The sequence below is a fragment of the Ailuropoda melanoleuca genome, chromosome 7, assembly GCF_002007445.2.
Source record: "Ailuropoda melanoleuca isolate Jingjing chromosome 7, ASM200744v2, whole genome shotgun sequence".
Lineage (NCBI taxonomy): Eukaryota > Metazoa > Chordata > Mammalia > Carnivora > Ursidae > Ailuropoda > Ailuropoda melanoleuca.
In genome coordinates, this window is record NC_048224.1 from 13,531,280 (window position 1) to 13,548,977 (window position 17,698).

The window sequence follows — 17,698 nt, forward strand, 5'->3', positions numbered from 1 at the left end:
CCAGGAGCCCCTAAACCAGTGTTTTAAGTACATTTAAATAATGTAATTGCTGATAGACTAGAGGGAGAAGGAGCTGATCAAAGTAATCCTGAGCGTAAAAAAAAACAGGATAATAAGTATCTGAAGGTCTTGGTCTTAAAGGGGTGATAGCAACTATAGTTTTCTTGTGTATACAAGTTGAAAATTATGGTATCGACTTTTATACATTCAAGAAGTAAATATGTAATGTGTAGGTGTTTGAGAATAACTTTAGTTATATATGACCCAAATCTTCCGTGTTAGATGATAAGCCTCATTTTCTGTCGTTCTGTTGTAGTACGGATGCCCAGACCCCAGTCTTGGTAATAGTGTCCGTTACAATTATCAGCTATCAACAGAGGCAGGTCATTATGATAAGGGGGATTTTTTTTTTTTTACGGGACCTACGGAATTCAAATCTGCTTTTAATCGATATCCCAAAATGAAGTGCTATGCACTAAATTTCCCAAATCTACAGCTGCTCCAGGATAAACTTCTTTGGTGAGTGTTGAAATACCTGAGTGGTGGATATAATTATCTCTCCTCACACATTCTTTTTTAATAATCTAACATTTTATCAGGAACGCTGGAAGCCAATGGGGAAAAGCTATATCAGTTATCAGTGTTTTACAAAGAAATGTTGAGGTCATTTCAGCCGTCAGGTTTGCATGCTGATTTATGCTGTGTGTCCTGCAGGGCAGGACAGGAGAGCTGGACTTACAACTGAAACATGGTAAAGAAGGACCCGAGGAGGTGCAGTACAAAAAAGGCACAGCCTGGCTCTGGTAAGGGGATGGCATCCTGCAGCTCATTGCTCATCATGGGAAACAAACAATGAGCGGGGAGGGGCCCACTGTTGAAAGGCTTATGTGGGGAATTTTAACTTACATACATGCCCAAAGGTGAAGAGACTAAAGCTCTGATAGGTGGACTTTCCAGATCTAACAAGTAGAGCTTTATTCGTAAATTTTAATTATTTTTAAAATGGTTTCCTAAAGCAGTGTGGAAATGGGTTGCTTTTCCCTTTTTCTCCCCTGTAACTGATTATTTCATATGCTTTCAAAGGAGAAATTCTGTTTTTCCCACTCAATTCATTGCCTTCTTAACAACTCCTGTTTCATCAAGGAGTACCCTTCCACTCCCGTGCTCCCCTCTCCCCAAGACATCTTCATTATTAGGAGCAACTTTAAGGCGTCAGGGTTTTAATTTATTTGGCAGACATCCCCAAGTGAATTCCTACTATATTAGCTAGAAATGTGTAAGTGCTGGCACATTAAAAGCAATTTAAATTGTTACATGGGTTAGGAAGAATACCTTGTCAGATTAATGTGGCAGCCACCTAAATCTCGGTAAAGTGCCTAGAATCTAAATTGCTTTACCTGCAGACACCAGGTTTCTTGAATCTAAAAATCTATTCAAAGCTTACTGGAGTTTAGGTTTTTGTTTACTGATAACTGGCATTTGTAGAAAAGCAGAAGCTGTGTGCACGTATGTTTAAGTAATTCTCTTCTAAGTTACATTTTCTAGATTAACTTCCAAAGTAGGAACACAGTTTAAAACATTAGGACATCGAATTTAAGATTAGAGGTTAAGAATTTGGATTTCGCTTCCTCTTTGTGATTCTCTTTTATGTATAGTTGAGGTTCATCTACTAAAAATGATCATGTGGTGGGGGTTGTATATTGGCTGTATTCTCCAAAATATTAGAGAGATGGAATGAAGACTGTGACAGAAAGGTGGGTGTCCAGGGTAACTCCAAGATTTTGACTGTGAGTAACTTAAAGTATGAACTTCCCACTTACTAAGATGGGAGGACAATAGTCTGTGTAGGGTAGGAATTAGGTTTGGGACTTGCTAATTAGACCTCCAATTTGGAGATATCAGGTAGGTCGTTGACCATTTGAGTCTAGAGTTTGGGGATGAGGTCGGGGCTGAAAATATAAATTTGGGAATTATCAACATATCAACTGCATCTAAAATCATGGCGCTCGATCAGATCACCTAAAGGGGTGAGAAAGGGTCAGAGGACAGAGCCCCAGAGCAGTTCAACATTTAGACATGGGGCAGATGAAGAGGGACCCAATAAAGCACAGAGAAAAGTAGTGGTCAGTGATGTGGGAGGAAAACCAAGAAAGAATGGAATCTGAAACACCGAGGAAAGAAGATGTTTGGAGACAGGAGAAACCAGTTGTGTCAAAGGCTGCTATGAGGCTGCAAAAGGTGGAGACGGAGAATCAGGAAAGACTTAACCTCTTGAAAGTCCTTGGCGGCCATGACAGGAGCTGTTTTGGTGGAGCTGTGGGGACAAAAGCCAGATTATAGAAGGGTCTAGAAAGAGTAGAAGGAAATGAACTCTTTTAAAGAGTTCTGATGTATGAAAGCAGCGAAATGGGGCAATCGCTGGAGAGTTTTTCTTCCTTGAAGATGGTAGACACCACAGTGTGTTCACCTGCTAAGGGGAGTTATACAAGTGGAGAAGGAACATTTGGTGGTACAGCAGACAGAAGCAGGTAGGTAAGAGGTGGGATCTAGCCCACACATAGAAGGTTTGGCCCTACACAGAATTATAGGCAGGTCATCATTTGTAAATATTCCACATTGACCAGTAAAAAAACCCGCAGTGAGTTCACCATACTCCATTTAGGAAGCCTGAGAGAGGACAATGCATTTTAGAGAAATTTATTGTCGAATAGTTTTATAGAATGCAAGTTCGTCGTCTGTAGGAGAAATGTTTGCAACCTTTTGAAAAACTTGGCTCTTAAGATCGAGTCATTCTCAGAGTGCTGATAGCTAAAATTCTTTAACATTTCCAATGAAAATAAAGCAGCTATAACATTTGCAAAATTTTATATTTATAAAAAGTTTGAACTTACAAAACTTAAAGTGTATAGTGAAAATATCGATGATTGTTTCTTCAAAATGTAAACACGGCAGTCCATGGTTGTTCTTGAGCTCAAGGCTTTTATGTTGAAAAGACATTTTATCTGGTGAATATTTGAATTGGGTATGCTATCTTCCAGTCCACACATGTAATTATTTTCTTTCGGCTCCAGAGTGATTTTATCGCCATTTAAAATTTTTATTTTCTATACATACATAGTGACTATTCCATTATCTACGATTTGGAAATAGTAAATTGCTATTTTAGTGAGCTCTTCTGCAAAAAACGAGAGAATGTCTTAGTCAGTTTAGGCTGATACAACTAAAATACCATAGATTGGGTGGATGGCTTAAACCACAGAAATTTATTTCTCACCCTTCTGGAGGCTGGGACATGCCGATCAAGGGGCCAGGATATGTTGTGCTGGTGAGGGCCTGCTTCCTGGTTTGCAAGTGGCTGCCTTCTCCTTGTATTGTCACGTGAGGGAAGGCAAGCATTGTGTCTCTTCTTACAAGGGCACTCATCCCACTCATCCCACTCATCCCACTCATCCCACTCATCCCACTCATCCCACTCATGAGTGCGCTGCCCGCACAACCTCCCAAAGGCCTCACCTCCAAACACTCTACAGGGAGTGTTAGGATTTTAATATATGAATTTCCAGGGAACACGGACATTCAGCCCAGAGCAGAATATAACATAAAGGACGCCTGTGTAGCCACCACTCAGTTTAAGAGGTGACACTGCCATAACTGCCCATGTGTCCCTCCTTGCCTGCCTCCAGTAAGTGACCTAAGGAATAGGCAGGGGAGAGTCTTTGGAGTAGAGCTCCTATGACAGGTTTTTCACCTTACACTAAAACTCCACATACATAGTTTTAGGATCTGGAGTCCTATTAATTGACAGGTAAGCAAAAAGATTGGGTTCTTATCCCAACGTAAACTCCCGCACCCATTTTCAATCTGTATTGCAGGGTCCGAGACATGTTGACTGAGGAGATCACCAAGGCGGCGGCCAAGTAAGATCCATTTATTCTCTTACCAAAAATTTTCTTTAAAAATTTTTCCCCCAGCAGGTGCATACCATTTCCCCCTTTAGAGTGTGTCCCAACTTTAAGAATTTTAAAGGATTTTTAAATTATTTTTTTTAAATCAGTTGTTATCCTTTCTCATGTTAATTCTTAAGTCAATGTCTTTTTGTGAGAAGACAGAGGAATCAATACAAACATGACTTCTGCTTCAAGAGTCACTGAGGTCGTGCCCTTGTTGTACACCTAACAAAGTGCCCCGTGCTTTGACTTAGACTTAAAGGATTCTCATTTAGGTTGGGGCGGGGGCGGGGGCTGCTGAGGGAAGGAGAAATTCTTGCTAATGTGAATTATGTGGGTTCTACAAATAGGTTATTAAATCTCAACTGCGAGCCAGGAAATAAATCAAAGTAGTACTTCCTTTCATTCCCTTTGTGTTACTGGGTCCAGGGTATCTAAAAATTGAATTTTTAAATACCAAAAACGAGCGTGAAGGCCCATGAAAATGGCAGTTTCAATCATATCCTTATGGTTGTTTTAACAAAAATAACGAGTATTACCACCTTGAGGCTTTTTATTTATCTTAAGCCAACTCTCAACAGAAAATTATACCCTAATGAACTTGCTTGAACAATCTCTTCAGGTTTCTTTGCCAACAAGCTGAGTAATTGTTTCTGGCAGTAAGTTACATGTCAGTTACGGCCACTTCTCCCTTCCACCATCACCTTTAGGGCTGCCCTTTCTGTAGGACTTCCTTTTTTCTTATCCGCCAAATAACATGGATTGACCTTTGACCTAGAGGATTTCATGTGTCCACATTATCTAGACATATTTAATTGCAGTATAGTTTATCCCTATCATGTCCCAGAACCTTCCGTGACTAAATAGGTTTTGCCTTAAAAAACAAAAACAAAACCCCAAAACAAAGAACATAATCTACCTTAGAGTTCTCTTTCTACCAGTAAATTCTTAAGCAGGCACGTAATCGTGAGGTCTGGTCGTAGTGCATGATCACTACTCAGCCTCATGTCTTCTGAATAAAGGGGGATAGAGATGGTAATCCTCCCCTGCACTCAGTTCTGTGGGAGGCACTGGGAAATATCTGTTGACATATCTGTTGACAAAATGAAAACTAAAGTACAGAGAGGCTTCGCCAGGGACTCATTTGTGTCTGCTTATCCAGTTTGGTGAATTGCAGACACTGTGGGGGAGCTCTCAGCTGCATATTGGAGGGGAGGGTGTGCTGGGTCGGGGGCTGTCTTTGACCTTTACCTTTCATAGTTTGTTCCATTATGTAGCGTACTTATATCCTGTTAAAAAACAGTGCTCTGACATTTGCAGCAAAAAAATCATGAACACTGAAGAATCTTGCAGCTTTCTATTAGACTATAATTTTGCCTCTCTAGTAGCTTTTGCATTTTCCATTCTAAAATTTTATTTCAACAAGATTTTAATCTTCAGATTTGCAAAGCATCGTTTCATGGCTAATATCTAAGAAGAGTGTGTTCACATTCTCAGTGGTAGGGAATAAAAATAATTCATGTTCTCATGGTGCTAAACCTTTTCATCAAAAATTTCTAAGTATTTTATAGACCTTATCTTATTAAAGCAATGCTGACAATAGTAGGTATGACAGCAAGTGAGGTTCGGAGGCTGAGAGATTAATGATAGTGCAGGGGAAAAAAAATCACTCTGCTGCCCTCTCTTTACTTTTTCCCACTGGCTTCCTCCAACCATGGGAGGATCCCCCCACCACCTGCTGCCAGCTTAGCCTTTGCTTTCCTGGATCATGGCTGCCACAGGCTGGTTTGGACCATTGTAAGACTTACTTTGTTCTGAGCCGTAAGTTAAATGCAGGAAGTAAAACACCAGTCCCAGGATTAGACTGATTTGCTCATTTAAGAGCAGTTTTAAAGCATCAAGGATAGGGCTAAGGGAGAATCAGAACACAGATAAACCCTGATGATTGATGTAAGTTTATTTTCATTGTTATTCATGAAATAGATCTGAACCCGAAGATGAAAATCCCCGAAGGACTGGGTCACTTTACTAATATGTAATGTAATACTTTGTCCCTAAGAAAGCATCATTGTAGCTCATCCTTCCCTGTGCTTTTTAATTAGGTTAATGGCATCAGTTTGTTCCAAAGGACAGTTTAATTAAAATGCTAGTGGTGTTGCCTAGATAAATACTGTACTGATGCTGACATGTTATTATGCAAATTAGTTACTACTGCCCGACTGGTAGGGAATAGTTATTTGATCCACAAGCTGATGAGTTTTTGCTGAACCGTTTTAAGATTTTCACCTGGCCGGCTCCTCGGTGAATTTGTTTCACTAAATATGTATCGAGTGTCTCCCCTCCATAAGTCACTGTGCTAGGCATGCAGGGACTGCAGAGTTGACCAAGACCTAGTCACAGTACCTGTGTGAAGTGTGTGGCTTGGCCCGAGCATTCATTGTGCGGACTGTGACATACTTTTTTCTATTCAAAGATTAATGTCCAAATATGCATTTAGTCTGCAAGCAAAGGTCTAATTTCTGGTGGCTTTAAATATATTTTTCTCCATTTTACAAGAACAATACATGTCCAAGAGTGTCAGGACCAGTGAAACTTCTGAAACAAAATCATTTGGGGGCTCTGTTTTAAAATGGAGACTAGATGTTCTTCCATAATTTCAGGGTTACAAGAGGACTTTTCATGTCATCTTGTGTAATATCCTTGTTTTAAATGATTTGGTACCTGATTTCTGGTGACCATCTGAGTTTTTCTATAGGGTAATAAAAACTAGGGATTGAATTGTCAGATCACTGAGAATTTGAAAATCTTTTTTTTTTTTTTTTATATAACTTTAGGGATTCATGGCTGATTTGTAGCAGGACAGGCTTTGGGATATTCTCAGCTAAAGGAAAGAGATCCTATTAGAAATAGATTTAATTTTGGTTTTGTTAAGTGATGTTACGGCTCGGGTGCCTCGGAATGCCCATATCTTGCCCTGCTCCCTGGAGTTTTATTATTATCTGTAGGAGTTCACAGTGATCCTTCCTGCAGAACTCTAGCAAACCTCGGTTGAAGGCATCGGCTTCACCTTCAGGTCTTCCTCCTATTTTCTCCCTTCACCCTATCCCCCAATATAAACGTTGTGTGATCAAAGAATGGCAGGCCTTGTAGAGGAACGAATTAAGCAGGAGTGGACAGAATGAGCAAGTGCGCAGAGGAAACTTTCACTGAGTTTAACCACCCCAAGGTGGGGAGAGCAAGAAGGTGGGAGGGATTCACTGAATAGGTAGTTGGAGGAACTCGACCATGGGAAGTCCTGAATCCCATTCTTACACAATGGAAGCAAACATGCAAGAATGTGTATATATACTCACCTTTGACTCCCCACTAACTCACAGGTTCCGTCATCAGTGTGGCCTGGGACTGGAGGTCCTTAGTTTGCACGGGGTGCGGGGCTGGCAATCTCCTCACCCCACAGATCTGTTCCAGTCCTGCACTGGGGTGAGCAGGAGTCATCCTGGCACGTACACACAGGTCGACGTTCAGGTCTCAAGTCCGGGTTTTGGGAAATGGTCTCTGTGTTTATGGGAACCCACAACCAGGACAGAATGGAACCATCCGAGGGCTTGGGTGCTCTGTTGCCCGGGTTCCGTTATGACGGAGGTGGCCGACCAAGAGCATCTAGTCAGTGTCCCACTGAAGATTTTCTTCTACAGAATCACGTTGGAATAATGGAATAATATTAAATGTTCATTTTTGGGTGATAAGTATATTTAAAAAGGTTGTTTTTTTCATACTACATCCAGAAGTCATATTTAAGATTTTGTTGCTAATAGTAGAAAAAAACCCATTAGGATAATAGGAGAGGGCAACTCTCCATCCAGGTAGTTTAAAAACAGCCCCCCCCCTTTTTTTGGCATCTTATCTAGGGTCTCTAAGTTATATCACAAACCGCCTTTAAGTTTGCTGGGTTTGGCATCTCGGGGGAAAAAAGGGGAGGATAATAATGATCATAATAAGCGTGGCAGGTCGCTGTCTGAAGTGGCTCACTAGAAGCGGCTTCCACACACCAGTGCCCAAGAAAAGCCAGAGGCCGGTTGCATTCTACTGCGTTCATTCACGCACGTGGCTCCGTGTTTGCAGTACAAATCGATAAAATCCGTATTGGCCAAAGATGAGGTGGAAAGACATAGCTTACGAAATGCTGCGTCCAATGATGAAATAAAAGCTTTAGGAAGAAAGGACTTCGATATATGAGCTTAGATTTGTAGGTGACACAGACACAAAAAGCCTAACGACCATACCTGTCCGAGGAGAGTGAAAAATCAGAGCTGGCGTCAGAAGGAGGGAAGAATATCAGGGCACAAGCAGACATGAAGCCCTGTGAGGGAATGGACGTGCTTTTTGACCTCATCTGCCTTCTCTGTAATAATGCCTTCTCTTCTCCTGGCTAATGCCCCCAAATCCTCTCTTGGAATTTTTTTCTTTTTAAACAGGGAGAGCCCAGTGGTCAAGGGCAACGCGCTGTTAGCCTTAAGCAGCCTCGCTGTCGTCGTATCCAGACACGAAGCCAGCCTCTCCTCGGACTCGGAGGGGGTCCCGGAGGTGAGTTAAGGGTGACTTGAGCCAGTTGGGCAATGTTTGAAAAGTGAGCAGCCTCTGTAAGCCTGGCCCTGAATTGATGAGGTTCCAGCCAGTGCCTGCCGCGCACTGAGTTATGCTACTTGATGGTCTTTGCACGGCGAGCTTGAGGGGCTCCTCAGACACTTTGCCTTGCTGCTTTTCTGTTTTGCTTTCTCCATCACAGTTAAGTGGTCATTTCCATTTGAAGGTACCAATTTTATGCAACAGGGGTTGTCTTTTTGTGATTACATCAGTGGTAACCAATCTTAGGAGGTTAACTAGGCTTACTGAAAGTGAACAATGCTGTCAAAAAATGATAAATAAGCAGTGTTTACTGACTGAAAAAAATTGTACTTTGCATTTTAATTGTAGATGTCAATGACAAAGTGCCTATTCATTTCTGCAAGGCATTTATTTCTTAATTAAACATGTGGCGAGCTGGCCAATGTTCATTTCCAATGTACTTTTTCGGATAATTCATATCTGTCAAAATAGAAAGGCATGGATTTATTCTTCTTTTAAGCCCCATTATCTGGTAGCTATCATTATCTGGAGACAATATAGCCGAGTGGTTAAAAAACATAGGCTTTGGAGTGGGAGAGTCCTGTATGAAATCCCAGTACTTGCACTTACTAGCTCTGTGGTCTATTGTTGGAACCTCGTCTTGCAGATCCTGTTTCCCCATCTGTAAAGTGGGGCTAAGGGTCCTCACCAGACAGGATTGCTGTGAGGATCAAATGAATGAATGTATGTGAGCTCAACAGCTGGTAGATACTAAGCATTCAGTAATAGTAACCATCATCTGACTTCTTGCTGCAAAAACCGGGCTTTAGTCAATGCTATTCAGCTGGTCTCTGTTCCCTCAGTGTGTCTTATGGGCCATCCGTACTCTTTTTTCACGGTGGAGTTTTTTGGTTGCAAGCAAAGGAACCAACTCTCATCTAAATAAAAAAGCAGAAGGATATGGCATCCAGAAGCCCATGGAATTGAAGGCAAAGCTGAAAACTGGGTTTGGGGAAGAGCATAAGGCACAGGAAGCAATAGGAGAACCGACACAGCAGACGACCACCACTGGGATGGATCCGCTATGGTCATGTACTATGCTTGCGTCGCTCAAGGTTTAGGGTCCCATGGGTCTCATGCCCACCCCTTGGGCAGGTCAGATGGGTACCTTCGTTGAGCATTTAACCAAGTTTCAAATCGCGGAGGAGGGAATTCTCCAAAGGGTGCCATTACCAGTAAACAAGAGAATAGAGGCTATGTAGCAAAAGCTACAAATGTATATTACCCTTGAGGAAGGGAAAGAGGCCAAGCAATTATTGCATGAAGCATAGAAGTGTAGTTACCATGGGAAATTTTGACTTTAAATGCAGGATTTTACTTTAATGATGAGAAAGATGTTTTATACCCTTGAAAGAGCCGTGGAATCCTTTAGCAGAGACAACGTGCTGAGTAGACTCTATGACCTAAAAAGTTAACGTGCCTTTCTAGGGTCCCTGATTTGGGCGTTCGTGCAGGTTATTTGCCCCAGTGATAACCAGGGGTCTAGCTGTGAGTCTGAGTTCCGGACAATCTTATTCTTCTGTATTTCCCCACTCCTTTGCTCTGTGCTGTAGCACATACTACACGAAACATCGAGAAGCCTCACGACCCAAAGATGGGGCTCTGCTTTCATTCTTCATCACCGTGTCTTTGGTTGGTATTCAGTACAAACTCAAGACCTTGTTATTTGATTAAAGTTGAAGTTTTCAAACTTTGTTCAAATCTGCATCTGACCAACAACCAAAGATCCCAGAAAGAAGGCCTTCTTTGAGTCAAGGCATGAATTCCAAGGATGCTTCACACTGCACTGACCTTTGTTGTCTGCCCCACCTGAGTGTGACCGTGTGAGTTAATGGATGCTTTTGACATCCACGGTTCATGAATGATTTTTAAAACCAAGATCTCTTTTTAATGAGTTGGGTTTTGTTGTTGTTTTGGGTTTTTTTACATTCTCTTTCCTCTTCTTTTCCCAACTGAAGATCATTTATGCTTTCATACCTAATTAGCGAGGCAAATGTTGTGATGATTCAGAATGATAAATCTATGGTGATAGTAAGCAGAAATGCTAAAGACGGTGATGAGAATTTTGTAGGCTGCTTTATTACCTCCTTTGTGAAATGGCAAGTCATAGAAATGAGACATTTTGAGTTACTTTCTCTGCACGTCTCTCCTTTAACCCCCATGTCACCCTCGCTAAACACAGGCGGGCTGGAGAGCTCTCGGACACGGTCTGTTTTGCAGCCCCTGTCCTCTCACCTCTGCTTGTCTTGTATAAAAGGTAAATCTTATTCCAGTTGGGGCACAGGCTGAGGCTGTTTATTTGTCAAATATCTATCTGCCTCCTAAAGTCCTGGTGGGTGAAGGTTACTTTTTGATAATAGCACTTTACTCCTTAATACAGAAGGGGGTTGTGCCCCGGATCTAGAAATAATATTTAGGTTTTCTTTTTTTTCCATTTTCATTTCATGTTTTTCCTTTTTTTTTTTTTTTCAAAGATTTATTTATTTGAGAGAGAGAACGAGAAAGCAAGCAGGGGAGAGGCGGAGGGAGAGAGAGACTCCTCAAGCAGACACTCTGCTGAGCACTGTGCCTGACAATGTGGGGCTAGATCCCAGGACCCCGAGCTCATGACTTGAGCCAAAATCAGGAATCTGGACGCTTAACTGACCGAGTCACCCACGTGCCCCTCATTTCATGTTTTTCTTCATCTGCAGGTTCAGCCTAATTTCCTTTCAATGAAGGAGTGGGTTTCCATGGTGTCTGATACTCTCCTGGTCATTGTGGATAGCCATTACCAACCCAGAGGACAACTTTTCTCCTCGTTTTATTATGTAAGTCTGAGAAATAAAACTTAAAAAATGTTTGGAAAAGTCAAAACCCATATTGTTCACATGAAAGCCATACCATAGTGTAATTATCCTCAGTCTTAGCTTAATGTTGGACTCACCTGGGGAACTTGAAGTGTATGTGTGTGCGTGCACGCACATGTATATATATAAAATCTCTCTATAGATAGAAAAAAATAAACACTAACCTGTAGGCCTCTCCTCTGATTTAATTGCTTAGGAATAGACCATGGGCACCCTCAGTATTTTGAAGGGTCTCTAGATTATTCCCTTGTGTAGCCAGAGGCAAGAGCTACAGCTGTAGTGAAATAAACGTTGGTTAAAGATTGGGGTCCCTGAGTTTCTAGTCCTAGTGTTTTTAAATGCCAGGATATGTGACCACAGGCAGTGCATATAATCTCTTTGGGCCTTTGTTTCCTTACGGGTAAAATGAGGCAAATTGAACAATGTTATCTCTGGCGATTATAGCCCCAGCTCTACCCCTTACTGGTTTTGTGACTGTTGACCTGATATTTAACCCATCATTTTTATTTTCCTTACCTGTATGATGAAGGTAAAAATTAATGCTTTGCCAACTTCATAGAAGATTTGCGAGGATCACATGATATAACTGGTGGGAAAATGTTTTGAAAACTGTGAAATACTCTGTACATACCAAGGAATATTGTTGTTGCTCAGAAAAAAGCTCCTGTCACTTAGTCACTCTTTTTCTTCATGCTGATATCCTAAGATTTGAAACAAACCGAAAACACACCTTTTCTGGTTTAGGCTTTATTTCCCCTTCATTGGCTCTAGTGCATGCCTTATTTCTGTATCTGCCCGGATTTTTTTTTTGGTTCTGCCTTATCACTCTCCACTGCTTAGGGAATTACAGTGATCATGGGACAGTCAACTGAGTGGAAAAGGATTATAGTCGATTTGAATAAAAATATAGCACAGGTCGTGAACTGTTGTTAAGATCATGAATTGAGCCTGAAACTTCCATTGCCTTGTCTTCTCTGTACAGCAATCTGCGTGCCTCTGTCCTCCTGCTGTTGGGAGGACCTGGTACGTATTCCTCTGGGCCTCAGAGTCTGGAACTAGGATTTGTAACTATACTTGGGGACAAACAAATGACTTGCAGATAATACAGAATTAAATTGGAAGGTAGATTTTCCTCAGGTCATTGGATTATGACCATTTCTTTGCTGTCAGCAATGTTCTTATTCCTTTAACGATGGATGAAAAGCTAGTTTATATTAGAGGTCTTTGCAATAGCTCCCTGGTTCAGACATTCACCAGGACAGGGTATTCTATGAGATTTCTAATCACGCTGCTTAGTTCTTGCAAACCAAGAAAAATAATCTCCTTAGTAGCCAGCTCAGGGTTGCCGCTTATCTTTGTGATTTTTGCATTATTCTGCCTCTTCAAAGCCCTGATTCGAAAGTCACTCTCTCGACTTCCAGTGTTGGGGCAGCTGGGTCACTTTGAATAGTATTGTCATTGCAATAATGCTCTGTTAACTTGAAGAATACCTTAGCACATGTTTGATTTTTGTCCTTGAAGTACTAAAGCTTAGAGAGCAAATGGGTACAGAATTAAACACACTTTTTAATGTGCTTTGATTGCAAGGGACAGCCCAGCCTTTATGGTGTGTCTGAAAATTTGAAGTGGGTAATAGTGTGGAATGAGAAATGGGCTTTCTTCCCCCACTTGAGACATATTTATAACTGTCTACCATGTCTGTTGGAGCTCCCTAACATGAGATTCTTGTAGAAGTTCTTCCATACTCAGCTGCCCTGCCATTTTATTAGGGCTGTTATTCATTTCTTTTCCCATAATTACAATATAGGAAGGAGCGTATAGAGCTCTCCCATTTCGTTTTGAATAGCTGGTTATTGCTTTGTAACCAGAGGCTTTTAGGATTTCAACTTCCTTTTTAATTAAAAGGAATTAACCCCCTGTAGGAAATAATCCATCTACTGGGAAGCGTTCCCACCAAAACTTTTGGGACATCTGCCAATAGATCCCCGTGCTACACTTCTTCCTTCGTACTAAACTTTAACAACCAACCCTCCCCCTGCCCCTCCACACACACACGCTTTCTTTCTCTCCTGGAAAACTGGCTTTCTGGACATTTATAGTGTGGCTTGGTGGTTTCTCCAAGCTTGGGTAACTTCACTTCGGGTTTTGTTGTTTTGTTTTGTTCTGTTTTTTAGTAAACACACGTGGGCTTTCAAAACACTGGATTTTTTTCAGGCTGTGTAGTGAGGGAATTCACACCCTGTAAAAAAAGACTCTTATTTTTTTTGTTTTCAGATTTAAAAGGATATTATCAATCAACTGATTGTTTAGTAGCAAATTGCTTCAGGAAGGAAGGGTGAAAAGGGGACCTACCCAAACACAGAAATAGGTTTTTTTAAATACTGTTTTTGATTGGCGGGGGTGGATCTGAGAGCCACTGATCTTGTGTGGTGCTTCTGTGATAGGTATGCTTCCTTCATGTTTTAAACAAAAGGCCAACCCCTGTTTTCTTCCTTTGGCATGTCCTAGAAATCCTATTCTGGTGAAAACACAGCTAGCGCGATTGCCCGCTCCGCTGCCGCCACGGCTTTGTCTCTCCTCGTGCCAGTTTTCATTATTTCTTGCAAAGAGAAGGTTGAGGAAATCCTAAACATGCTGACTGCCAGGTTACCTGGGAAACCAAGAGCCGATGAGTCTCAAGCCGTGCAAATCCACATGGGCCTTGCTTTGGGGATGTTTCTCTCTCGCTTGTGTGAGGAGAAACTCAGGTACAGTTGATGAAAATATTCCTCCTTTTCGTCTTTGTGATGATGTAGGCAGACGATGCGATGCACGGGCACGCACGTTCACGAACGTTCTGTCTGAGCGATTATGTGGTTGCTAAACTTTTTGAAATGGGCACAGCGACCCTTTCTTGTCCTTTGTGAGTGCATCTGGCTTTCCAAAATGCCATCACAAAGGTATTAGTGTATTTTTAGGGTTGCTCTTACAAAGGTGATGGTGACTTGAACACCATTCCATGCTTCTGAAAGCTCTGGATATGTCCATGTAATACATTTGAGGAAAAGTGTGGTCTTGCGGGGCTAAAAATAAAAAAGCTGCTTTTTTCCCCCCTGGTTTTAAGGGTGAAAATAATTGTTGATCCTTTATTGATATTACTATAAAATGGGAGGAGAAGATTAGAGTATCCCTGCTGCCTGAGGGCACTGGGAATCACCTGGGTCACCAGAGAACTGCATGTACCCAGTTTTAAAGATTGCTTTTATCCTGTGCCCTGGCTACATTTTTATAATCCTTAAAAAAGAGTCTTAATCTGTGCATATTATACTGTGTGCTTTGTTCCATTTGCTTAGTTTTGGGCTGCTGACTTTACCCTTGAATGGAGCTAACCGAGTATCAAAGACTCAGGTGGAAAATTCCACTAGATGGGAAAGTTTTCTTGTGCATGAATCTGCCTTGGTTGTGTCGTCCATTCTATTTATTCTTTATTTTGTAACATGTCTTGGAATTTTATATATCCAGGTTGATTGCAGTGTGGTACAACATGAATATTTGAATATCATGAATATTTAGATGTTCACTGACTTGGAATTCAGCCCCATTTTCCTCGCACTGGAAATAGGATAGTTGGGAGAGGCATCCTGTTGTGACGTTGGATGTCCTTAAACTCCCCTGGTTGGCAGAAATTAACGGTCTGTCCAAAGCCAAGAGACGGTGTCGATGCGGGTAAACTGGATGACATTATGCTATATTTAGATTTCAGTTTGAAACCAGTGGTTAAGTTTGCATTTGTAATTTACATAGCTTTGTGCAAACACCATTATGTGAAACCTTTATGAGAACTGCTATTGATCTAGGGAAATACTATCTTTCAGATGATCATTTGCAGCTCTTGGAAACATCTGTCAGATGATTGGGAAGATTGGCTTCGTCTTTGTGATCATAAATGAAAACGTTTCTAGAATGTTCATTTTGTTCTCTTGACCGGCATTCGTATTTATAGGCCTGGTTCTGGACATGAACAAAGGGCTACCCTTTGCACGTGAATTGATTGTTACATATCGTGTGTGTGACAGAACGCACCATGTTTTTTAAAGACTTAAAACTTGAAAGTGGTTTTTTTTTTCCCTTTGCTACTATGCTACAAATGGCAGTTTCTTCACCATCTGTGTTCATGCTCTTTCTTCAGTATCTTTCAAGCAACACGTTTTACAACTAAAAATGAGCCATGGCAGTTTAATTCCAGGCAACTCATTTCATCCTATCTTGGCTCTGGCTCCCCTCTTCATTAGTTTAGGATGAGATGCTGCTGGTTTTAGGGTTTGACAAGCTTGCACTCGAGGTTAATTTAATCATGCTACCTGGAGAAACCTGAAGGATTCTTCCCAGTTCCTAGATTACCTTCTACCCCTGTCTGTTTTACTTGATGTGGCACCTGCAGGAGAGTCTGGGGACGGACACCAGGAAGCTCTTTCCAAGGCTGAACGGCCTCAGAATCCGTGCAAATTTTCAGTTTGCTCTAATGATCTGTTTGGACAGCATGCTTCCTCTCTTGGCCAGTGTGGGAATGCTGTAGGTCCTCGTGTAGTTATTCATGTTTCCCACCTTCCTAATTTCTTGGAGCAGAGAAATCTGAAATATTTGCCTTTTGGTGCTGATAAGTAATTTACTAAATAATGACAATGTCACTTGAGAATGACATTTTTGGAGGAAGTTTCCATTTTTCTAAAATTTAAGGTCATGATTTTGAGGGCTGTTGACTCTGAGTCGTCAGCGACATCCAGTAAGTGACCCCGCATGCCCCCCCGAGGGATACAGGACTCGGACAGTATGTTGGGCTCAAGATGGAAAAATCAGCTTGTAGAAGAGAATCATGACAATCCATTTTTTGCCATGGCTTATGAAAAAGTCGCCTGAATTTCAATTCCGGTCTAAAATTTATCCAGAAAAGCATATTATTCCCAAGCTTGCTTCTGTCATAACTCCCAGAGGATACTAGTAGGATCTCTTCAGCATTTGTTTAGGATAGTTAAGTATATTTTACTCCAGAGAACAACTATTATAGGACTTAGAGCTATTAAAACTGTTTGTGTGTGCGCGTGTGCACGCGTGCGTGCGCATTCGCTAAAGGCAAAACGTAATCCTTCGCCTCAGGCCAAACCACTATATTCTTGGTTTGGGAAGACAGTGTTTAAAGTGTCCTGTGGCTGGTTGGCATTCCTGGGACTGCATTCCACTGAGCATGGTCCGAGCTAGCAGCAATGACAGTTGACATGTTAGGAACCCCTGGACAGTCAAGTGTTGGTGACGAAGCCCACAACTCTGCCTGAAAAGGTTTTCTTTTACTGTAGAAGTCCTAGTTCTCACCAAGACCATTGCAAAACCACATCAATTACCCTCTAACGGCAGAAAAATATATGGCTGGGTTACCCCCCCTTCTGAAAAAAACAAATGTAAGCAAAAAGAAATAGAACAACCTTCGCAATTGAGACATGAAATCAGAAGTAACAGTCTTTGCAAGAAAGAGATTTGGAATGATTATTGTTAATTTCAGCTTCATGGGTTGTTAAATATTCCCAAGAAAATCACGTTAGCATTCTTAGAAATGTTTCTGGAATTCTGATTTTGGTTTTTGTTTTTCAGTGGTTTAAAATTGGAATGGGCTGAGGAAATACAAAAGTAGCAGTTTTTGAGTTTATTGGTTTACAAGTGATTAAACTGTTCAGGGACTCAGTTATTAAATTCTCTGACTCGGTTTCTCTGCAAAATCAGTGTATGTGGTTCATCAATATTATTACTTTTATGTTTTTTTTAATGAAATGAATGTTCAGTAAAATATTAAGAGGAAATATATAGTATTTTGGACATTTGAATGATTTTTAAGTAATTGAATTTTTCCTTTTGGTCTTTGCCCAGTGATATCTCTGGCCAACAGATGAACCTTCTTCTGATGAAGTCTCTGGATGCCCTGGAAAATTGCTGCTTTGATCCTAGTCTTGAATATAAGTATGTTGGTTCCATTTCCTCTCTGGTACTTGGGGATTGAATCTTTCTCTGCCGTAAACTTTCCATTCAATCGTGAAATATTTGTAGGACTAGATCTTGAATTGCTTTGTAAAGAGTTTTCAGTTATAATCAGAACCTGTAGTTAAAGGTACTTGTTCTAAAAACCATGTTTCAGCAATAGACAGTTTGCTTCAATGCAAAGCAATGAATGTCATTTCATAGCTGTCATTAAGTTATTAATACCTTGTTCTG

At 41.1% G+C, this 17,698-nt stretch overlaps 1 protein-coding gene across 2 annotated transcripts in view; it reads left to right on the plus strand.

Annotated features, from left to right (window-relative positions):
• Positions 1-17,698, plus strand: part of FOCAD (focadhesin) — a 297,598-nt gene that overhangs the window by 225,567 nt on the left and 54,333 nt on the right. For both annotated transcript variants that reach the window (XM_002918527.4, XM_034663973.1), the window contains 6 exons: positions 715-803; positions 3,873-3,917; positions 8,423-8,531; positions 11,306-11,422; positions 13,970-14,208; positions 17,357-17,446. In XM_002918527.4, the coding sequence (XP_002918573.2) occupies positions 715-803; positions 3,873-3,917; positions 8,423-8,531; positions 11,306-11,422; positions 13,970-14,208; positions 17,357-17,446 (689 nt within the window). The remainder of the gene's footprint in view (positions 1-714; positions 804-3,872; positions 3,918-8,422; positions 8,532-11,305; positions 11,423-13,969; positions 14,209-17,356; positions 17,447-17,698) is intronic.